Here is a 23,840-nt window from a genome sequence, read left to right on the forward strand (position 1 = left end):
GTATGTTGGCTAGACAAACAGCAGAAGTTGTGGGTTCATCACCTGGTGAGACTTGTAGAAAAACAGGCTGAAGTTAGTGAAGACCACCCAGAGCTTCTGCCAGCCGTTGCTGTTTTTGAACTTCCTCAGTAAATTTCCTGATAGCTGATTCTGCAGGAGGAAAAGAGAAAAAAAATTCAACCCCAAAAACTGAGTGAAGTCATAGACATTAATCTTACAGACTAATGTCTGTAAAATGCTTATTCAACTAAAATTAGAGGATGAAATTTAACTTCAATTCTTATACTGAACTACTCAAAAGTACTACTTTCCAACCATGTATTCATGATGCTGATTTCACCGTCACCTTTTGCTCACTATCAACTGCAGCACATGGTGATATGGTGTTATATCGGATTAAGGTGGGTGGGAGGGAACTTAAATCCTGCACATATGGCCAATCATAGCAGCTGATCGCTGCTAATTAAGGATACATATTTAATGAATCCGAGAAATATTATTATCAAATACAGCTGAGCACTTTTCATCCACTTCCTAATGTTGAAGTATTATCCTCCTGAGTACCTGGGTTGGGTATCACTGTTTTAAAACAGATCTTAGAATTACTGACAACAGCTTTTGGCTCATCCGTTACATTGTGATTTATGTTCATGGTTCTTCTGTCATTTATTCCATTTTGAATCTTCAACTGTCTCAGATTTCTATAAAAACCAATTATATCTTGGATCTACATGTTGCAAAATTGGTTCAAATGGTGCAGTTCATATAAACACGCGCACACACACACACACACACACACACACACACACACACACACACACACACACACACACACACACACACACACACACACACACACACACACACAGGGCCTCTCCTGTCTGCCTGGCTCCTTTACCTCTAGACTCCCGCAGGATTCACTAAAGGAGAGGCTCTGAACACGGTACCAGCAGATAACAGACAGAGGCACAGGTCCCTGGCCACTGGGGGGCCCCACTGGGGGGGCCATACTCTCACTGACTGGGCTAGGGTCCTCTACCACGGAGGAACGCACAGACGCATGGGGAAAAGAGAGAGACAGAGAGAAAAAACAGACAGGGAGGGAAGGACAGAAACACAGAGACTGAGTAGGTGAAACACAGGCATGCAGTGGGAGGGGTTAACAGGGAGGCCGACAGTGTGTCCAGGCAGGGCTGTGAAAAGGACGTTGTTACAGAGGAAGAGCAGAACTAGATCAGGACACAGCTGGGCTGGAGGGAGGCTACATCCCAAAACAGGATCTGTTCTGTAAGTATGAGACGGGGACGTTTAGCACATCTACGTACTGCTCTCTCTCTATTTATAAAACATCTGAGATCGCAAGTGTCAAGAGGGGAGAAGGACAGAACCACACAGGAAAGCCACAGTTGTGAGATTAGATAAGGAGGTTGGGCTGACCGCTGTTAGCCAGAGGAGGGAGAGGTGGGAACAGTATTTTCACTCAAGCAGCTTTAGGTGGCGCCTTTAGTGATATAAAAAATAGCTTAAGAATGCTGATGTAAAATGTTGAAAGCCCATTTTTTTCTTCTTCCCAACAATCTGCACAGAACACGCTTTTTTCCCCCTCATCAAGATTTGTCCAGTGGAGGCTCCAGACTCAAAAAGACTGTTCTCCAATTTGCTTGTGTAGGTGAGGATGCAAATGTGCAAGCGTGAGGATGACATGATTCACATCCAGCTGCCACTCTACCGACTGACAGAGGTAGTCATGTGCTATTAAAACAGCAGTAAAGCACGGTTACCTTGGATGAAAGCAATACACGGTTTTAAATATTATATTTAAAGATATTTTACGGCAGTTAAATAGTTGTTAAATAGATATAATATAAATAAAATTAGTATTAAATAATCTGAAAGAGGTCATTTGTTGCATGTTGTAAATAATATAATAATAACTTTGCTAATCAGATATTGTGAAAAATAAATGAGGAAAAGGATGAGTCTAAAGTAATTTTAGTTCACATGCTCAAATTTTGCTATGAAAATATATTTAACCTTGCAAAGGTGAGTTAGTGCAGCACAGGAAGATACTGTTCCCACTGAGGGATAATCGAAGTGTATTCAGATACAGCAAACACTGAGAAACAGAGAAAGAAAACAGTGAGGCAGGAGGGGTGGGGCAGGTCTGAGGCTGAGTGCTGAGGTTTTGGCTGGTACCTCCACAGCTATGCTAAAGTCCACCATGGACACACTGGTGTTCCTGTGCCAGCACACGTGTACCATGGTGTTACCACGGTGAAGGGCCGGCTTCTCCAGCGAGGTGTGCGACGGTGTCATGTCGTCTTCAGACTCCGCTTCCACCAAGGAGTCTTCAGGGCATTCTGGGAAAGTCAGGAGGTCGTTACTACTAGGCGATGAGCGGGGTGATGAGGGGGGAGAAGGGTGCTCAAACACAGACAGCGTCAGATCTTTCACATGTATCAGAGATTTCAATCTGTGACAGAAAGTTTTTGAGCTATCTTATCTTTCACTCTTTGTTGGACAATATTTAAACATACATTTCATATTCGGTTGTGTTTTTGCAGGAACTTACTGTTACTGTCTGTCTCATTGCTGGTCAGCAGGTCATAGGAAGGCCCATTGCTGGTTTTTGCCATCTCTATCGCCATCTTTAGATCCTCCATCCACTTTTCCATCTCTGTTAGTGAACTGGAGTTAAAAAAAAACAAAAATGGAGAAAGTAGCATCTCTTTTGAGGCAGACAGGTATAACTCACAGCAGGAAGGCCCGGTGGTTGGAAATAATCCTGTTAATAACAATGCCACACATTAGTGCCATGTTTGTCGAGGTGTCCTGCCAATTTTTGTTTAAAAAGACAGCAAGAATTTTACTCATTGATAGAAACTGGACTGGTTCTTTTTTGTCAGAGTAAAAAAAAAGAGTAAAGCTAACAATCTAGAACAAGTTATGTAAAATCATTAGCATCAATAGTATATATTACGGGCGTAACAATTCACTTCAACAACGATTCGATTCAAATCACGATTCATGGTTGCCGATTCGATTCAAGGACGATGTTGTTTCATTTACCAATCACTAACCAATCAGCAGGGGTGGACAGTAGCAAAGTAAATTTACTTAAGTACAGTTTTTGAGTATCTGTACTTTACTTGAGTATTATTTTTGAGGGATACTTTTACTTTCACGTCACTACATTTGAAGGATGAATATTGTACTTTTTACTCCACTACATTTCTATTGATGCTCTCGTTACTCGCTACTTTTGCTCTAGTCTAACATTATTGTTCATTGTTTTTAATTGTTTTTTTAAACACACACACACACACCTCTGTGCATGTTCCAGGTAAGAATATGGCCACGATGTATAATCCTCATCCTACCTGGATTATTTCTCCATAACGATCGGCTCACTCTACATTATACATTGTGGCCATATTATTACCTGGAACGCGCATTAGCTTGTAGCTGGTGTTTGGATGTCTTCTGTGGACATCACTTACAACACTGTCCAACTCCTCATCACTCACAGCTGAATACAGATCTGTCTTTCTGCACAAAAAAAACCAAACAAAAAACAAACAAACATTAACGAGTAATGTCCCGGTCCTTGTGTGTGTTGTTGTGTCTGAAGCGGTCGAGTAGTTCTTCTAAATTTGCGGCCAATGTCTTTCTCAGAAAGTGTGGAAATAACGCCAACAACTTAAATAATGCAGATCTTCCTGACTGGGTGCAGCAAAGGCAAAGTTTCTATTGAGCCTTAAAGTTAAACCCCAGGGCACAGGAAGTCAACTAAATGGTGATTCTAACCAAGTCTATCAGCTACTGTAACTTTCATTCAAAGTGAGCTAGAGGGACCAAAACACGGGAAACTATGTTTGCTAATAATATAATAAGACTTCTACAAATTTCTTTTCACATGTGAAGACTGAAAATTCCATCCGTTTTGATTGCACTTTAAGTGATGAATCTGAAGTCACATGAATCTAAAACATGCTCTTCAGGTTAACTTGAGGGTGAAGGTAATGTGGCCTGCATGTGTTGACACTTGCTGTTTTTACCTTGCTGCCACCACCACTGACTGGTGCTGTCCAACCAGTGTAAAGGCGTGAGGCACGCCCCACTCATCTTCACTCACTCTGATCTGGAAGAACAACACAGAGACACAGAAAAAACATTAGAGCGCAGCAGTATCTAGGACAGCAAGAACCAAAATAGACAGAAAGGCAGAGAAGGAGGGAGTGAGGATGAAAGAGAAGCGAGAGAGAAGCCAGTTGTCCTGAATGTGTGTGTTTGTGTGACTGCCATTGTGTGTGTGTTTGTGTGTCTGTCTGTATGTATGTGTATGTGTTTGGGTGGAGGCAGCCATTGACAGAGCTGCAGTTCAGCTGTTGGAAGCAGTTTGATTTGTCCATTTGAAGCACTTCATTTTTAGCTGAGGGACACAGCTCTTACTGTCATGCCATGGAGCGGAAGCTGGCCGTGCACTTTGAATTGATTGGTTGCAGTCATCCCTCGACTTGTGTACAAAATGACGTCACTGAACTACAGACAGCGAGGCAGAGAAGGGGACAGAAAATGGAAATGATTTAGACTTGAAGTGAAAATGATTGGAGTCCGATTTTGGTTAACTAAAGGCAGGTATTTCATCAAATGTGTCATAATTACTCATAAATACTCCAACGGGTATTCCATGTAAATAAGTCAAAGCAAACACATTCCCCAATGAGAACACCTTCTAAGTAATGTATAGCAGGATTTCTATGAAGCTTTGCTCACTCAACTAAATAATTAGGTTAGACATCTGAGAATCGGAGAAAGCAGGCGTTACCAGGAAAAACATTCGTTGCTGTAGGCCTTTTCCAGAGAGTTTACTGAGGCAGCCTAACCTGATGAACTCCTGAGAAGGAGAAGGAAAGAAACACATGCATCATTTATCATTAGACACATGAGGATGCCTGTCAAAGAAACAAAATCATTTAGCACACGTCTGGAAGAAGATTGTGAATTAAAGCTTTAAACTCACCCGACCAGGAACAACAAGATTGTCAACGCCAATCAAATCCTTCTTCAATTCCAAAAGCTTCTGGAAGTTTTCCATCTTGATTAAGTTTCCCTGGAGCTGCTCCACCACCTCAGACACATCTGCCAGAGCCGCTAGAGACCAACCACGGGTAGGAGTTCATTGGACATACTCAGATTATTATTGCTGAATTGTAAACATTGCTATGAGTGTAGTACCTCTGCAGTCCCTGAAGTCAACATGAGTAGCCAAGTAGTGTTTACACAGGCGCTCGAGGATCTGCTTGTAGTGGATGAGGCGGTGCAGAGGTCGCAGAATGAAGACATTGAGGGGGATGTAACAGACCTTTTGCAGCTCAAAGTCCCTGCAAAGACCCTCCAACTTGTGGGATGCCCTGCATGCCTTCTCCAGCTCCAACAGAATCTCAGACTGCTTGTGCAGGTTTACTGTCAGCGGCTATGGACAGATTTTAAGTTGGTTCCATATTACGTTACCATATTTACAGTTTAAATAATAATGAAAAAAACTACTGTCTTGTAAAAAAAAATAAAACGCATTTCGTTAATCTGTGTGACTGTGTGCATGTTGTGTGAATGTGTGTATGTGATCGATACAGCTTACATTTGCATATATTGAACTTGAACTGTTTTAGCATTACATGTTGCATTATATGTTGTAAAGCACACTGAGTCTGCATTATGCATGAAATGTACTTTAAGAAATAAAACTTGATGTGATTTGAAGTCAGTTCTGACCTTTAAACCTTGAAGGTTCTTCAACATGACATCTCCGATGCGCTGGTAGTCTCCTTTAATGTGAGCATTGGAACGACCTTCCCTAAAAGACGTAAACATCAGGAGTTCTTAGACATGTAAGATGAGAATCTCTAATGCTCTGTTTTAAATAGTATTTCTGCTTTTACATTTTTCTCTGTATAACTCTATCTAGTTTTAATTTTGTATTTGTGATGCAAATCTGTAACATCTTGCTTTGAGTTAAGTGCTATAAAAACAAATTAATTAGGTAATTGATTATTCATAAGAGTTCAGGATTATGGAAAAAGAAGCTGGCGCCTTGAACTTTCTCAGAGGTTGACCAGCAGGTGTCTCCCCTGAGCAGGGGAGCGAAAGTATTGGACTGCCTTTACTGGACACATTTAGAATATTTTTTTTTATTCTGTACAACATTTTTGCAGCTTTCTTTGGGTAATTATCCTGTAAAACAAATTTCTCTTCACATATTACCATCAGCTTTCTAATCAAGGTCACAATGACAAATGTACATCCAGTATGCAATATAATATTTGAATATGCAAAACCATGAAAGATATGTGGTGCTGGATAATTTGCATACCCATTTGAATTTGGCTCTTATCGGCAGCATTGACTTAATATAACCTCCAGCTTTAATTTGAGGTTCTAACGATGACAAGCCAACGTCGGCTTTGAAATAAAAATACTGTATTATACAGCAGTTATTGCCTGCAGGCTTTATGCATCCCTGTCTGAGATTCAGTGTGTGTTAGATAAAGCACAACATCATTAAGGAGATCAGGCAGCAGAAACCCACAAAGGCAAGGCCATGGTACAACACGACTGTTGCTATGGAGATGGAAAGCTTCTTGGGTCAACCAAAGAGACCACATTGTCCTCTCAGACTAAATGCCCATGAAACTCATTAAAAAATTGGGCAGAGGTTGTGGCAGAATGGACCAACTTGACATATCAGTGAACGTGTCTTAACCCCTACAGGGTGGGGGGGGTCTCACCATAGAGCCAGTCTCTGCTCCACCTCCCTGAGAAAACCTGTGTGGAACTTGTGCAGAGGCTCAAAGGTGGACAGGATGGCGTTCTTCAGAGAATCTGGAGTTGCCTCATCATGTCCCACAGCACTCTGGAAAGACTAATAAAAAAAAATAATAATAATAATACAAAAAGAAAATAAAGATACAGATACATTAAGTCTTCAAGCAATTCCTAAAACCAAGAGATCTGTGTTGACACACGATATTTCCACACATTTCAACAGAGAAATGTGACCAATGATCGTCTTTCTAAAAAATAAATAATAGAAACCAAACAGTACATGTGATGGATCTGGGACTTAATTCTCAGGACACAAACAAAAAACCTTTTATCAGTTTATTTTTTTTTCAGCACCTGATTATATTTGAGGCTAAAAAAAGATTGGCCTGTTGATAACACAACCAAGACAGATACAAGAGGGATTTGAGGTCTTTTCCTGTTCAGAACAAATAACAAAACCATGTTTTAATAAAAAAAAATAATAATAAAAAAAAAAAGCCACTTAGGTTTGAAAGCTTTTTACATGTGGTCAAAAGAATTATGAAATTGTAACGGAGGGGCTATCTCTTGGTGGAGGTGATAAGCATCATGCTGAGTATTTTCTAAGTCAATTTTTTTGTTCTCTGCTCTCATTCTTCTTACGCAGCTCTAATTTGTAAAGTTATCCTTTCTCACAGACACAGATTAGCCAATTCAGGATCATTAGGACAAAACAGATCAATACGTTAGAGCATATTTTCACAAACTGTTTCCTAAAGTCCTCTATCTGTGTCCCAGTGTTGCACCTCAGCCACATGGCATCCCTTAAATCCTTTAATTGCATAAGGATGTATGGCAGAATGGATTGCCAATCATTCTTAACGCAATCACTTCACTAATTTTGCCTGAGGACGAATGCTGCATGTCGTTCATCAGGGCACAGCAACAGAAAACTGCTTTATTTGGCTGACGTCAGACAAGAGGGAAGCGGGTTTTTAGTAATGGCGAGTGTTTCTTAAAAGTTTTGAGAAGAAGCACCAGCTGTTGCTCAGATGACTTCACCCCAAACGGCAGCGTTACCAACCAGTGTAAGGGAAGAAAGGGGGTGGGGGGCGCACGCAAAGCTCAACATGGACACAGGCCAAACTAAATATTTATGAGACGTCTGAAAGGCTTCTCGGAGAAATTACAAGACACAAAAAGATGCAGCCAGCAGTGGAAACGTGTGAGCAGAGAATCAGCCGACAGTAGCGCTTTAGTACAGTCGTCAAAAGAACATGCTCCTTGTTTGCAGTCCAGGGAGCTGAAGCGCGCATTTAATATCCTGTTTTCAGCAGCATTTCCTTTGCGATCATATCAAAATGAAATGGCGTACATATGCTTGTCGCAAGCCAGGCAAAACTAAAAGGTACAGATTGAAATAGGGACTTGCAATGCAGGGGGAACATGCAGCTAAATCCATCTATCTCTTTAAACAGAAACAGTCAAGTATTCACAGCCTTGAGTGTGAGAGATAAATGCATTTCAGGGCACGAGAAATGGGAATGAATAAAAAATTAAATCGCATCTGCCAAAATATCCCTGTGTCACTGGCTGAATGTTTTGGCGAGGGCTTTGCGATGGAGCAGCTAACCGGAATAATCAATGTTTTCTACCCGGGGGACAGCGCAGGGGAAAACAAACATTACAGCAGTGTGCTGCAGAGCAGTCTTGGCCTGTCTTACCACTGTTATCACCTCCAGGTCTTTCAGATACGTCCTTTCTGTGGTCAGCAGCTCTTTGGCGATGAAATAGGCCCGATCTGTTGGAAACCTCTGCAAAGATATCACAACGCAGAAGTTACACCTGGAGAGCAAATTGGCACCTCATTGGCTTTATTACCTATCTCGCTCATTCCTCTAGTAAGCTTCAGCCTCAGGTTCAGTCCAAGCGAAGATTTATTTAGGACATGTCATCTAGGTCCACTGCTACTTTGAATATGGGAAAGCTTTGACGTATGACTTCAAAATCTTAACAACTGCTGCAACAGTGCAACTGTTGTTTACGAACCTTCCTCCGAACCTCATCTTCATCATCAGTGCGAACGCTCCCGGCGTCGTTGAGCAGGGGGCTGGTGAGCGGGGAAGGCTGTCGCCCGTTGGGACTGTGACTGCACAGCTCCAGGGACTTCTGACCGTTGACCATGCCGTGTGAGTGACCGGAGGACGCAGACAGGTGAGGACTGTTGGACACCACACCTGCCCGGGGTCGAAGGGCATCCGCAGTGAGACGAGAAAAGATCAAAGTTAGATTGGTTCACATTCACAGAAAAAAAACTGATTATATTTTCTGACAAAAACAGGAAATAATTAGCATGAAGCTAAAATTCAATTTCTGACTAGGAAACTGCGCAAATTACACCCAACTATTTCAGTATTTACGAGCAGAGTTTGACATGGGATCACAGTAACTGGGACAGTTTCCTCTGGAAACATAATCATGTCTAGCTGTCTCTAGAAAGTGAAAAGTCAGCCATGACTCACTCTACAGTCCAGACAGCGTTGACAGCCTCTGTGCCATGTCAATCAATAAGCAGGTTGAGACGCATACTGCAGGATGAGCTGGAGGAATGTCTTAGTTCCTGTCATCTACACTGACAATCTTTATCCAGCTTACTTACTTATATAGCTGCAACTTGCCCCCCTCTCTCGGCTGTCCTTTGGTTTGCCAGCATTAAACAAAAACTGTGACGCACATAGAGCAGTGCATCTCATGCCTACAATTAGTTTACCTACCAGGAAATCTTTGGGAAAGAATTAATCTAAGCACTACAGAGGGAATGGGCCACAGAAAGACTTTTACAAATGAGTATGGAAAAGGAAATGCACAGACATTCACCAAATAGCACAGCAAAACTTAAGGGACGATAACAGGGGAAAAGCTCAACATCCAAAGTGACGTCAAGAGTGGGAATATCAAAAGGAAGATTCACCTCTCTTCATAAAGGTCATCTTTATTGACTCTAAAATAACATGTATGCACTGTTAAAGTTTGACGAGAGCAGCATTAAAAAGGTCAAAGCCCAGCAGCGTTTAGAGGGACACTGTCCCTCTGAGTGACAGACGGAAAGAAAAAGGAAAACACGCAAGTTCATAAATGGTGTTCTAACCTTTTCTCTAAATTTCATTATTAAAAAAAAAAAAGTAATCTGTGAATGTAAAACATTCTCATAACAATGTTATGGTAATAGTATTCTAAAAAGTCAGTCAGTGATTATAATGGTGACAGTAAATTGTAAAATTGCTGCAATTTATCGGCTATTTTAAAATTGGTCACTTTGTTGGTGCATCATCTCCTTGTGTCTTTAATGTAAATTTTTCTGTTTTATTATATCAAAGTATGAAATTGAGGTGACTGTAACCCCCCCTTCATGTGACACTAGCAGCCTCGAGTGTACCATTCCTTGGTCCTGGTTTTATTCGTGCATGTGAATTAATTTATGGGCCAATATTATTTTACCTGGTCCTAATTAAATTTTTTTGTACAGCAGGGCATCACTTCAGGTCTACATGGGGAGCTGCCTGCACCAGAGGGGGTTCCCTCACACTCCAGCAATCTAAGAACTCTCACAACTAAATATCTTTTCCGTTCACAGTCCTGTATTAATTATTCTCAGTGTTTTGAAAATTCAAGAGGAACATGATGCATCATGTTGAAATAATTTTGAAACCTAGAATAAGCTCAAAGAAATCTCACGAGAGCTATGGATGGAGCTTTTTGGATACCAATGCTAAAAAAAAAAAACGCCTGGGTGTATTGCAACAACAGATGACAGTGACAGATGAGCAGAGGGACTCTGTGATTTGAGGTGTTGCCCTCAAACTGCCTTTCACACTTACAGTACACACACATACACTGATACAAAACCCTGACTTTATTTGCCTGCATATTCCCTGGTTCCAGTCATCCTTAACCCAACGCTCTCCTCCTCCTCTGGAATAATTGAACTATTAGCTAGATCACTGTACTGAAGGGAACCGGGTACTGCTAATCTGGATTTTTTTCCACCACACTGAATTTAGTGAGAGACAGAAAAAGTTTACATGCAGTCAAAGTCAGGAAAAGAAAAAAAAAAACAGACAAGATTAAACAGCTTTGCGCAGACAGACTGAGGGGCATGCATTGGACAAAGAAAAAGAAAGATCACAAAAGTGACATGAATGTCATTGCCTTCTTAAACACATAAAACAACACAAGTAAACATAAAGACACAAGTGCAAAAGAAAAGGAAAATAAAGAGATTGCAAAATAAAAGTGAAGAAGCATTTTTGTTAACAAGATTGCAAAGTTTGTGGACACTGTACAATAACTGTTGGAGGACTTGGCTTTGTGAGACCAAATTAGTGCCAGAGATACTTGAGAATGAGTCAAGTGTAGCGAGGGGGGAGTCAGCGGTGAGTGTAAGAGGAGTGAGCTAAACTACCACTGCAACACACTGATTTTCATCTCAGCCTGGTCCAGCCAACCACATTGCTGGTCTTCAGTGCTAATTAGACAGAATAAAACTCAAGCTCCTAAACCTAACAATTGCCACAATTACTCATCCAAATGTCTGAAACTCTTTATAAATATTGATGATGAGCACACAGTTTTGCAGAAAACAGGAATAACAGGAAAAACTGAAATATTTCGTATTTCCCTAAGGAAAATCATAAGGCCAATGAGACAACAACCTGACTGAGCAGCCGACAACTCTACAACACACTGACTTTAGAATGAGGTCTAAATCAAGGTCCAGTAAACTGAAAGATTGTGAGAAAAAGTGCAAGTGAAGTTTAAAACGCAGATTAACAGAATTACTCATTCTCCAGCTGTCTTCATGGTTTTTAATCAAGTAGTGTTAAGTCCTAACACGGCACTTGTGTGTTTCTGCAGAGACAAGTTAATATGACTACAACAGTGATGCTGAAAGCTGAAGCACCTCCATGCAGCAAAGGGGGAAAACCTTTGATAGATTCCTTCCTTTAATGCTCCGAGGTGTTTAAAAAGACTACAGAGAACATGGGGTAGCGAAGATTTGAGTCCTTCGCTGACAGCAATAATCTACCACCCGCCAGACTCTGCTTTCCTTGCACTGTTGGTACCCAGGAGAAAACATTCAAGCTCCCCCATGAAGATGGTTCGAGGCACTCCGCATTAACAGCTGAAAATCTGTGCGCTATCATCATCACTAAAGCCATGGCACCCATCCTCATCTGTCTCCTCATCCAGCTGGAGGCTGCCAAAGGAAAACTTGTTCCTGGGAATAGGGGAAGGGGAACTGGCCTCCGCTGGATTACCAAACATCAGAGGACTGCTGCAGTTTCCCCTGTTATTGTCCACCTCAGACTCACTGGACTCTGAACCGCTCGTGGTGGAGCAGTCGTTCATTTGAACAACTCCCACATGCGTGACACCAGCCTGCCCTAAGCGTTTCTTCCCTGGATTGGTCCTGGTCCTGCCCGGTGCTGAAAGCCCGTTGGCCATCATGCGGCGCTCAAGAGCAGCCATGCGTTCAGCCCGAGACAGGGCGGGATGTGATTCGTGCCCTGGTGAGTGCAGCCCCTGGTTTGGGTCTGTGTCTGTGTGTTGGCGAATTTTGTGGAGCTTCTGTAAGCGCAGAGAGCGACTGAGACTGGGAGAGTACCGGCCCTCGTCGAACAGAGGTGGAGGTGGAGCAGAGCCGTAGCCGTTCTGCTCAGCATGGCTGTGTGTAGCTGCTTGATGGAATGTGTCCACGGCAGCACTGGTGACGACAGTCCCTGAATCCAGGATATGTGAAACTGTGAGAGGGCTGCTGCTTTGTCTCTCTCTACTTTGAACACTGACGTCTCCCACAGTTCTATGGACATGACTGGGATCAGGATTTTTGTATGACTGCTTGGGAGACTCGCTAAACTCATGGCTCATGTTGAGTGATGGTTTAGAAGATAAAGGAGACTCCCTATACCGCATCCCACCCAGAAAGTGCTCCTGTTGGGCCCGCAAAGCCCCGTTTATGCTCCCAGAGCCGGACCCTCGACGGGGCATGGCTTGCTCCCTATAGCTGGGACTAATCCTAGAAACCTGGACCCTGCCCACATTACATCTTGTATCTACATCACTGCAGTCAATGTGTGGGATGAAAGAGCTGCTGCCTTTAGCAGTCTGAGATGCTGGACCTGTACGCAGATGTTCTTGGAGGGTCTGCGGTGTCGAGCTTCTTGTCTCTTCTGTCCTGGACACAGACCCCGTTCTGTCCTCGTGGCTGTTTCTCTGGTGGAAGGGGCTCACCCTTGTTGTCTGTGATTCTGATGGGTCTTCTGCACTCACCAACACTGACTCTTTCCAGTGTCGCCGAGGAGGGGAGTCGGCGCTGGCTCCTGGAGCACCCCTCTGACAGAAAAAGACAGGCCGAGAATGAAATCCTTTTGAGACTATTGGCCGGCTTTTTTGTCCAATTGCATAAACACTGTCCTGATGAGCGAGAATCTATACAGGATACACATGAGCCTGGTAATAGTTATTTAACAGTACCATTAGCAAAAAAACCAGGAAACGGAAGAACTCCAGCATGAGGTAACAAGGGCTTAAGGACACTGACTGAGGTTGACGAGAAGTCTTGGGCCATCTATGAATGTGGTTTAACCAGATGACAGTTGTTTGTGCATTGCCTTGGGCACTCTCACAAACAACCCATGCAAACAGCCAAGATAATCCAGAGAGAGTCCATTGGAGTCTATGTACATGCAAAACAAGTGCCTCCTGGTGAAATGTTCTCTTATACTTTATATTATAGGTAGAGAGACAAAAGAAAAAAAATAAAGAAACTCTCTTTAAACAGCAGGAATTTCTAACGTTGGTTTTAAAGGGGATTTTAAAACACTGAACAAACAATGGTTTCTGGTGAGAAATTTTAAATTTAAAATGGTCTGATGAAGTCAGTGAGATGTCACAGACCTGAAGAGGCTAAATGGCATTTAAAGCTTTAGAAACTCACTTCTCTTGGCACTTCTTGGTGACGCGGGGAGGGCAATGGCGAAAGGCGGCTGTTGTGTTGTACCCGACTGTGTTTCCTGGCAGACAGGACATTGAAGGTCATTACCATACAGTCCGCGAGGTCTCACGCAGACCGAATGCCCCCATTAACATCTGCAGACATATTTTACCTTTCAAAGGGGATTTTCTTAAAGTCAGACTCCCTCACATAATCAATCACCTGCTTCTGTGTGCGGCCGCTGCAGAGAGAAGCACAGGGGAGGGAATAATGAGCAGAGCTGTCGCTTGGTAAGTCATGGGGGGAGACTGCTGTGTTCCTGTAGACTTGGACGACAATAGATCTGCTTTATAATATAACCTCCCTTTACCTGAATCTGAAGGAGGAACCTCGTGTGAAGAGCACAGGCTTGGGTTTCGGTTTAGGCTCCTCAAAGAGGCGGAAGAAAGCATGGTATTCAACACAGATCTTCCAGAAGACTTTACAACAGTCCCTGCTGGCCATTAGAAACTCCAAAGTGTCCTGATATGAACTCTAGAATCACAGGATTCATTGCATTTATTGGATTACATTAAACTTCTAGAATTTTATTATATACAGTAAAAATCTGCAACATGACTTACATTTAAATCTGGCCTCAGCTTGATGAGGAAGCGTTTCCTCTTAAAGCTCAGTTTACGAACTTTAGACCAGTTGAAGGCGTTAATCTTTGTGTGTCCCTGCAGCGATGAAAAATGAATTTCACGTTTTTAGTCACTGAATTTATTATTGTGACAACACACCAAGTGTTGACGTACAAATCGGCATGACTGACCTGAAAGACCAGGACACCGGTGTGTGCCACAGCCAGGCTTAGCACTGTGCCCTCACGATCCTTGGCAGGGTGAAGGCGAATCCCGTACATCTCCAGACACCGTGCAACTTCTAGTAACTGAAAGTCTGATTCTGCTGGTGTATGACCTCTATAACAAAAACAACAATGAGAAGGATAAAGCTGATATTTTAGTTGTCTCATTATCAACAAATCTTATTAAAATGAGACACTGACAGATCCTACTTTTGCCTTTGTTACCCAGGACTGATACCACATACAGTATCTATCTGTAAATTAAAATCTGTTAATTTTATGTCCACAATAATATTAATTTAACCATAAAGCTGGAAAAATCAGCAAGACAAATACATGCACTTGAGGATCTTGCATTTATTTGAGAGTAGCAGATGTATGGAACTAATGCGTTGTGAAACAGCAGACAACAGGAGACGATGGAAATATGTTCATTTCCCATTTTAAGACATGAATGTTACATGCTACAGGTCGTCCACCCTCATTTATCTGTTGTTTTTGGTCATTTTAGGTGATATTTGGAATTTTTTATATTTTTTAGGTGTGTTTTTCACTCTAAAAAACAGTAAAGAGCTACATCAATACAGTAATTTACATGATCGGTCATGAACATGGGCAATGTGTTATTTGAGGTATTCCATATATATACAATCGTGCTGTGTTGATATTAAAAGAAATCTGGAATAGAATAACAGCGACTTTGTCATGAAATCTATTTATGACAGTTATACAGAAGATGAGTGCATTTCGTAAAAGACTGGGCAGGTAGGATGAGTGAAGGACAACCCACAGCACTCATTATACTTTCAGCACATTTTTGGACATGTGTGTTAACTTCTGGCTTATCTTCCTGCTGTGTCTCTCACTAATTGAGGTGGAAGATCATGTCCAAGTGGATCTAGGTTTCTCGTGTTTATCTAAGTTTTTTGAACACAGTGGTGGAAGTTAGGGAGGGGCTGCAATTGCTAACGAAATTTCTTAATTCTTATCAGTGGATAAGCCTTCCTGTTTCCTGTGTGTGGTACTTAATAAGAGATTTAACTCAGCATGGCACCCAACCAGAAGAAGTGCAGTTACAGTTATGAACTATGAAAGCCTCGAGGGAAGGGGGGAGGAAAAAAGCAAGTCAAAGAGAGCAGTCAAATCTCATCAAGCTCCTTTCAAGTAGCAGCAGCTGCCCACTGTGTGTCCATCTCTAGCACAGCTCACTGTATTGTAGAGGTGAGACGAGGATTTGCAGAGCTTTGGCTCGTATTCAAACTGGTGCTCTGATGATTTTGACATTTTGAGGCAAGATGGTGAGAGGAGATCTGGAAGGTGTCCAGTAATATACTCCCAGCAGCAAAAGGTTTTTAAACTACAGACAAATAGTAGGAAAAGTACTGAGTGAAGCCGAGCCACATTCAATAACCAACTGCAATTCACACGTACTCCTGTGTTAGACACCTGAGAATACATTGTGAAAAACTGGGGTTTTAACCTGCCAAAACTGCTGACAACAGCTGTATGAGTCATTTGGCAGGTTGGAGGAAGCTACCATTCCTCTTTTTAAAGAAATGCAGTCAGTCTTTTGTTGTTAGAGCAGTAGCCAAACCCAACTAGAGCACCTGGGCCCAGAAGCTGTAAAACTTACAAAGAGTGGCTATTCTGAGCTGAACTCTGATAAAGAACTGCACAGAGGACTCTTGAAAAAGGAGCCATTTATTCAATTGCTGCTTTCCTGAATGTGTCACCTGCACAATAACATTTCCCGTGGGACATGTAAGAGGTCTGAAACAACTTTTCCTGCGCATGGGTGAGCACAATAATTAGTGTTGAGCGATGATTTCACTGCCTCTATAAGTTTAACCTTATTTTAAGACTGTACACAGCTCAGAACACTCCAAATCCACAGACTCACATATTCTTTGAGTGAAACTCCATGATCTTGTCGATCAGGGGCATCTGATCTGGGATATAGTTGTTGTTGAGGAGGTGTGACCGGCACTGGCTCTCCTCAAAATCCCCAATCTCAGCTGAAAGAAAGTGAGTTGAAAGGAAGATGTTCACTTCATTGCGGAAACACCTGCTGCAAAATACTTTAAGGTCATAAACTAAAATCCCTCCATAAGCCTGTGAAGCAGCTCAGATGCTTCTTGGCACTGACTGACAAACTACTCACACAAAAGTTATCCCCCATAATAAATTCAAAAGTATTATCTAATCAAAATGCTAAAACGTATGATTCAGATTTTAACCGGTCTCCCTCATCATCATCAGCGATTTGGTCTTTAATCATTATTAGGTATCTGTAATCGCTATTAGGTAACAGAGTATGACTCATATGTCGGGTTGTGAAAATGCCCACATTTCACCAGGACGTGTGTGGTTGTTGAAGAATTTCTCCCTGATGGCGTTCAGGCTTTTGACTGAAAGGTATCCATGGCAACACAAGGATAATCAATTTGCAACAGTGTTCAATTTGCTGTATGACAATGTTTGATGATAAGCTCCTCTGGGGGAAAAGGCATTATGCGTTTTTCATGAGCTGTGGATGTTTTGGTCTTCTCGGCTAAATGACGAAACAGTCACGAGGGACTCACACTGGATAATGTGGGAGACCATGAGCGCAGCACTGCTGTCGTTGCAGGTCAGACGTCCACAGGAAAGATCTTGTTTGATCTGGAGGGCAAACAGATACCTGGACACAAATGCAAACAGAATTCATATTGTATAAAAAAGGTTAGCTGACGTGGTAGTTTCCAGAGCTGGAGCAGGATGAAATGAACCTCTGGGTTAACTCAGTGAACAACATGGACGTGGAACAGTGTGGAAAACCAAAAACACCATATCCAGCAACTGCTGCAGAAACATTTCTAATCAAGCTCAAAGTGCTCTGGCTCTTTTTATTTCACACAAGACTTTTTCTGTTTTGCCAAACAGTTGGCTAAATGCACATTTTGGATTCTTGGAAGAGTTGAGTAATTTACTAGAGATTTACTGACTTCCATGTGTTACAGCGTTGCCTGTCTTGGATGTTTAAAATTGTTTAAATAACAATAAGGTGATAAAATACTTGTTTTTTTACAATTTTTTCTGACAGCAAGAAGGCAAACTGGATGGAAACAGAGGGAAGGGTATGACATGAAAGGCTCCTGAATGCAGTTATGAGGCACTTGTGGTAACAATTCGATCAAATCATGGACCTGATGTCTTCTTGGACCAACCAACAGTCCACAACCCAATTAGTTTTCATTGACGTTAAAAAAAAAAAAAAAACACAAGCCAATTTATCCTCAAAGTGAACAGGCCAATTAAGCCTAAAAATGCCTAAAATGCCTAAAAATGTCACAACCCATCTCCAGGAAGAGGAAGCATAAAACAAAAAATGCTCCTGTGGACTAAATCCGAAACATGGTAGCCATGACATGAGAGCTGTAAAGCAGTGAGCAGAATAAATCTTTTCAGACCTGGAACACATGTCATTTATGTTCCTACAATCACCTCCAGTCACAGCCAAAGTCATTCAGATTGACATGTTGCATATAAATGCACAAGTCAATTCCAATTGCTACGCGTGTAGGACGTAGAGATGAAATCGGTTACATGTATGCAGAGAGGAGCTCACCTCGTCAGCTCCTCCAGAAGCTGGGCATGATCTGGGGGGAAGAACTTCACAGCAAACCTCAGAATTGTGTGCTTCGGCCCTGTGTGCGATGGGTAAATATTTTAATGACACAAAATAAGTTTTTAGGTTATTAAATCCCTAACCCAAACCCCACAGCATATTTGCTTGTTAAAATGAGATTCACATGGACCATTAGGGAACTTGGAAAAACTCACGTCTGAGCTGCTTGATAATGGGCTTGATATGGTCTAACCAAACCTGTGGAAAATAGAAAAATGTATATTACTAAGTATCAGTTTATGTAATACTGAGGTATATGCATATAAGAGAGCCTCTATTTCACTTTCATCCTTACTCACCATCATCTTTTGATGGTTTTGAAACTCCAAGCCAAAGTAGTCACCCTCAATGAGGTTCATATGGGAGCAGACCAGGTCAAAGAGCACCTTGCCTGAGGCTTTTTGCTGTGAACAAGTGGAAAAAAAAAATACAAATAAAATAACTGACATTTTATACACTTATTTGAGGGAGGGCAGCCAAACTTAGAGCAGCCAGAAACAAAAGAGAGCTGGATTTGACAAACCTGTCAAAACTCTGTACTTGTTAGTGTCGTTCAGATATATGACAGCTCTGTCTGAAATCCTCTCCATCCTCTCTCTTTCTATCCTGACATTCAAAGGCGGAGTCGGCCAAAAGCCGCTGCAGCTTGTGGGGGAGTGGACCCCATCTTTGATCTGTGTTTTCAGCGACACTGCTGTCACCAATGGCAGATCAGCCGCCTTTGAGATTGATACAGAGTAGTGGAATGAAGAGCGAGTCTCCCTGGCCACCTCTGTCCTCGCTCAACCCACATCCAGTATGCAGTAAACACTTTGAAGAATGACTTTTCCGCCCACTGACAAATCAAAACAATGCGATGCCACACAAACCTCAAAAAAGCCACCACTTCTTTAGAAAGAGAGAGAGAAACATTCCTATGTAAGGTCAAGTAAATGTCAGGGATTTCCACAGAAGCTCTCTTTCTGTTACGGATGCCCTAAGGAGAGACGGGGCTCTGTAAGGGGCACAACAGAAGAGTTTCTGCCTGGCTGCTTCCCTGTGACCGGTTAGCACCGGAGCAGAGCGTTACACAGCCACAGATTGTGAGTGTTTACAGTAGAAGTTTCACCTTCCAAAAAGAATTCCCTTCAAGCAGCTGAACTGCTCTGGCATCTGCATGTAAATGCATTCTTTGGAAGGCAAAGAATGACACCGTCTGTGTTCCTATCAATGCTTAAAGAATAAAAACCTAATCTCCGCTATCTTACTGAGAGGTTTTACACTTCCACAACCAAATCCATAATCTTCCCCCAAAACAAGCCTCGCTCTCAATGCTCCTCCCCATTTCTTTCCCTCCAGAGTGAAGCACTACTTTCTCTCTGCAGGCTGCCTCACACATTGCAGAGGGGAATCCTAACACTGGGGACCAGCTGTTAGGACGGGGTTTGGTGTTGGGGTTGATGAAGGAGGTCAGAAACAGGCTGGAGGGAAAGAGGTCATCAGCTAGAGAAAAAAAAACAACAACAACCACAAACAAAAAAAAAAAAAAACCCCACTAGCTTCAAGTACACACACTCACATTGCTTTCTGATGCTGCAACTACCATGCAAAAAAACCCTCTGAATGAATTTAGGTCTCATCTTTTCCAAAACAAATGCGCTCTGTATGAGCTCCAGCAAAAAGGACGGGTGGAGAAAAGGCGTGCTGAATGCAGTGAGCACTCTCGCTGGAGCACTCTCATATCCAGCCTTATAAATCTGCTGTCAGTGTAAAATGACCACGAGCCAAGCAGAGATGGGTACGGCCCGGGCTGATTAGAGCCAGGCAGGGCTTGATTAAATGCAGCTGTTGCAGGCTTAGAGTTATGGGGCTGGCATCTGACACTGCTGCGGCCGGCACAATGAGAGCGCTGTTGTTAATGAAGCATGGGACTGATGGCCATAAGGCAGAGCCTCCCAGGACACTGTGCAACACAGCCTTCACTGTAAGTGTATTGGAAATGTAAAGTCTGGTATCACAGAAACGTATGCACCTCCTGAACTCCAAACACACTCAGGTGATGCCACATAAGCTACTTGTGAAATATTTTTTGCTTTTCCAACTGCCTTCTCTGAAGCACGCAGCACCTTACCTGCACGGATCGGCCATAACATTATGACCACTGAAAAAGTGAATAACATTGGTTATGTTGTTGCAGCAGCACCTGTCAGTGTGTGGGACGCAATTAGCAGGAAAAAAATAACTAACACAAAGCTGTGACTGCTCCACCATGGCACGCAGCCGACGCTTGATTTTGAGTGAAGCCTCGTCCCCAGCAGAAAGGTTACAGTCTGAGGGAAACATCACGCTCAGCAGCTGACATTTCTTTAATCATGGACATTGCCAAGAAAATGTCACCAATCTGCCTTTTTATGACCTCTATCTATAAAAGCAGTGGAGCTAGTTTAAATAGGAGCAGCCAATTCCAGTGAGGCACTGTGTCCTGGTTAGGCCCCCTCAGTCCCAGGCCAGATGCACAGGGACCGTCCGCCTGGGCCCATTCAGTTTGAGCATCGGCTCCATAGCACACTATCACTGTTTACATGTGTATGAGTGCCAGAACGCTTGCATCGCTACACTGACCTCCAAATGCTCGAGCTGACAGGAGAATGCTAAATAAAGATGACAGTGATGTTTACACACGCGTCCGCTCGGGTTTCCACTTCAGGGTAGACAAAATAACCACCCCCCACTTTCGCCTGAACCTCCATCTCTTGTTAGTAAGCTTCTGTCAGCACACACACAAAAAAAAAAAAAAAACAAACCAAGATATAAAGGTCAGGTGTAAAGTAGCTGTGAGTGCCCTTGACTCATCTCCTCCAGGAGTTGTTGGTATGGTCCACTCCACTTGTGATAAGCTGGGGTAGGGATGGCTCACCAAACTTCTCCTGGGGGGGTGTGGTGGGGGTTGGGGAATGGCATGTGTGGTTAACAGACTGGCAATGCCTTTAGGCTCCACACAGGCAGGAAGAACAAAGGGCCCGGTTGCTTGTGGTGCACTGGAGGATGGCATTCAAGCCAAATGGCCAGCCACTGTTGGAAAGGGATTTCACTCTTCTTGTAGTGTGTGTGTCTGTTTCTTGGGCTTTGCTTCTCCAGTGGCCCCTGCTGATTCTGTTGCACTTTATATAATGCAGCAGCCATCTCACAGCAGGACGTTTTTGGCTGTGACATTCAGCAACATCACAGGAAGCCAATCGAGGTCAAAGATGAAAAAGACTGTGATTTAAAGGAGGGAATAAGCAGATGGAGAAATATAAAAGGTCACATTCAAAAATCAATCTATCTGCAGGGCTCACCTGATAAGATGGCGATATCACCCAAAAACACTCTCGGACTGACTTTAAGTATTTTCAGGAGATGCAGCTTCTACAAAGCAAATAAGAGGCAGCAGTCGCAGTGGACAAAATCCAAGGAATGATTTTGGATACTTTTAAGTGAAGCAGGTCTCGTCCGATAAAACAGGTCGAGGCTGGGCCCAGATTAGAGAAGTGCTTACAGAAGCGGGCCGACACATTTTCACACCAAATCCTTATTGAAAATACTGTCTTTCCCTACACCCTGTCCTCTTTCACAAAAAAAGTAATAGCATAGGGAGTACCTCTGCACAGGGAATATTTGCAAGGTGTGTGTGTGTGTGCACACGCGCGCAGGTATTTATTGTGCACTGTAAGGGAACGGTAGGACAGAGAGGTCAGTAGCAGCAAGAGCTCATTGAGATTCAGGTCACGTGCGGCAGAGGTTCCCAGGGTGACTCGACTACAGAGGGAAGCTGACAAAGGGAGAACAGTGCAGCCTGGCGAACCTCCTGATAATCCTGTCAAATTACCTGCATACCCTCGCAGCACATACGGCTGTGTGACCACGCATATGTTTTCAGTGTAATTAGGACCAGAGGTGGACAGAGTACACAACTTCACTACTTGAGTAAAAGTACAGATACTTGTCAAATATTGCTCCAATACAAGTAAAAGTAGCTTTGTCAAAATGTTACTTAAGTAAAAGTATTTGCTTAAAAAAATTACTTCAGTTAAAAAAAAATAAAAAAGTGGTTTGGGGGGGGGGGGGGGTCTGGTCTCGTCCCTGCAGGGTCCGTTGTACTCTGTAGTCTCTGGAGGGGTCCGGTCTCTGTGGCGGTCTACTCTGCGGTCTGGGGGGCCCACTCCACGGACAACGGTGGCAATTTAACCAATTAACCAAGGCATGTTGAGCTGCCCAGGCTGCCGGGAGCTGAACCCGCGGCCTTCTTGTTGTGGGGCGACAACGCTAACCACTGCACCGCTCACTGCTCAAGGCAAACGGCTTCAATGTGCTTTACTTCCCAACAAACAAACAGCTCGTTTTTGTAGAGATTAGATGAAGAAGGGTTTACAAACACAAAATAGGCTCAGCAATGGGGATTATATTGAAATGTATGTTGATACTTGTGGTACATGAGATATTGTGCTAAAACAGCTGGTTAGTCCAGGAAAGGAAAGAGGCAGAAAACTGGAGTTTGAATTTCAGCTTTTTTGCTTCCTATCCAGCAGCAGTCAGTCACAAAACATATATTATATGGACACAATAAACACGGTCTGAAACTCCAGGGGGTCTGTGGGGGGTCCGGTCTCTGGTGATTGTGTTGTGTATTTACTTGTGTTGCTGTCTCTACTATTCACCTTGATTAATAGGCTGTCCTGTCTGCTCCATGTCCAGTTCCTCCTCTGCCTGCTTTTATGATAGTACTTCTTGTCATAGATTCAGGATGACGGCAAAAATGGAGGCGAGAATTCGTGAGTTAGAGTCGCGGCTCCACACTTTAGCTAGCTCAGCTTATGCTAGTGTAGCTAGCTATGAGATTCATCACACTGACTATAAAGCTTACAGCGGCTACAGCTGGAGTTACTTCTCACACCATACACTGGAGAGAAGGACAAACACACAACATGGCCATGTGCTGACTACATCACACATTACCCACAAGGCCAGCTGCTTAAAGGAGAATGCTCAGGACACACTGAGCGGCGAACTTGTCCCTTCTGAGACAGAAGACCTAACCCTAACCCTAACCCTATTTTATGAGTAAAAGTAGCGAGTAAGGACAGCATCAATAGCATCAATAGAAATGTAGTGGAGTAAAAAGTACAATATTTGTCCTTCAAATGAAGTGGAGTGAAAGTAAAAGAACCCCCCAAAAATAAGTAAAGTACAGATACTCAAAAACTGTACTTAAGTACAGTACTCAACTAAATTTACTTTGTTACTGTCCACCCCGATTAGGACAGCTTTAATATCACTATTACTCAACTAAAACATGGATCGTTTAACACAGCCCCTGTAAAAGGGCATCCAATGGCAGCGTTGGCCTCTGAAGCCTCTACATAATTAAATTAAATTCCTGAAGATTTTCCACTCTTGTTTTTCCCATCTTTAAAAATCCTAAGCTGCAGATGAAAATGATCAACACAAAATGAAAGCCAAAGTGATGGTTGTGCTGCCACAGCTGTCAGAGTTATTCTGTCACAGTGGGC

General features: G+C 42.8%; 1 protein-coding gene across 1 annotated transcript in view; it reads right to left on the reverse strand.

Annotated features, from left to right (window-relative positions):
* The window catches only part of LOC115061659 (FERM, ARHGEF and pleckstrin domain-containing protein 1-like), a 47,459-nt gene that overhangs the window by 2,249 nt on the left and 21,370 nt on the right, over nt 1-23,840 (reverse strand). The window contains exons 3-25 of the mRNA XM_029530097.1: nt 18,612-18,716; nt 18,468-18,510; nt 18,253-18,331; nt 17,228-17,325; nt 16,546-16,660; nt 14,613-14,760; nt 14,422-14,517; nt 14,169-14,332; nt 13,971-14,039; nt 13,802-13,877; nt 12,984-13,197; nt 8,854-9,041; nt 8,529-8,618; nt 6,789-6,922; nt 5,776-5,857; nt 5,239-5,476; nt 5,024-5,154; nt 4,829-4,897; nt 4,453-4,542; nt 4,059-4,141; nt 2,573-2,688; nt 2,197-2,360; nt 43-150 (exon numbers count right to left, since the gene is read on the reverse strand). Of these exons, the coding sequence (XP_029385957.1) occupies nt 43-150; nt 2,197-2,360; nt 2,573-2,688; nt 4,059-4,141; nt 4,453-4,542; nt 4,829-4,897; nt 5,024-5,154; nt 5,239-5,476; nt 5,776-5,857; nt 6,789-6,922; nt 8,529-8,618; nt 8,854-9,041; nt 12,984-13,197; nt 13,802-13,877; nt 13,971-14,039; nt 14,169-14,332; nt 14,422-14,517; nt 14,613-14,760; nt 16,546-16,660; nt 17,228-17,325; nt 18,253-18,331; nt 18,468-18,510; nt 18,612-18,716 (2,700 nt within the window). The remainder of the gene's footprint in view (nt 1-42; nt 151-2,196; nt 2,361-2,572; nt 2,689-4,058; nt 4,142-4,452; nt 4,543-4,828; nt 4,898-5,023; nt 5,155-5,238; nt 5,477-5,775; nt 5,858-6,788; nt 6,923-8,528; nt 8,619-8,853; nt 9,042-12,983; nt 13,198-13,801; nt 13,878-13,970; nt 14,040-14,168; nt 14,333-14,421; nt 14,518-14,612; nt 14,761-16,545; nt 16,661-17,227; nt 17,326-18,252; nt 18,332-18,467; nt 18,511-18,611; nt 18,717-23,840) is intronic.

Source organism: Echeneis naucrates, chromosome 21, assembly GCF_900963305.1.
Source record: "Echeneis naucrates chromosome 21, fEcheNa1.1, whole genome shotgun sequence".
In the NCBI taxonomy this organism is placed as follows: Eukaryota; Metazoa; Chordata; class Actinopteri; order Carangiformes; family Echeneidae; genus Echeneis; species Echeneis naucrates.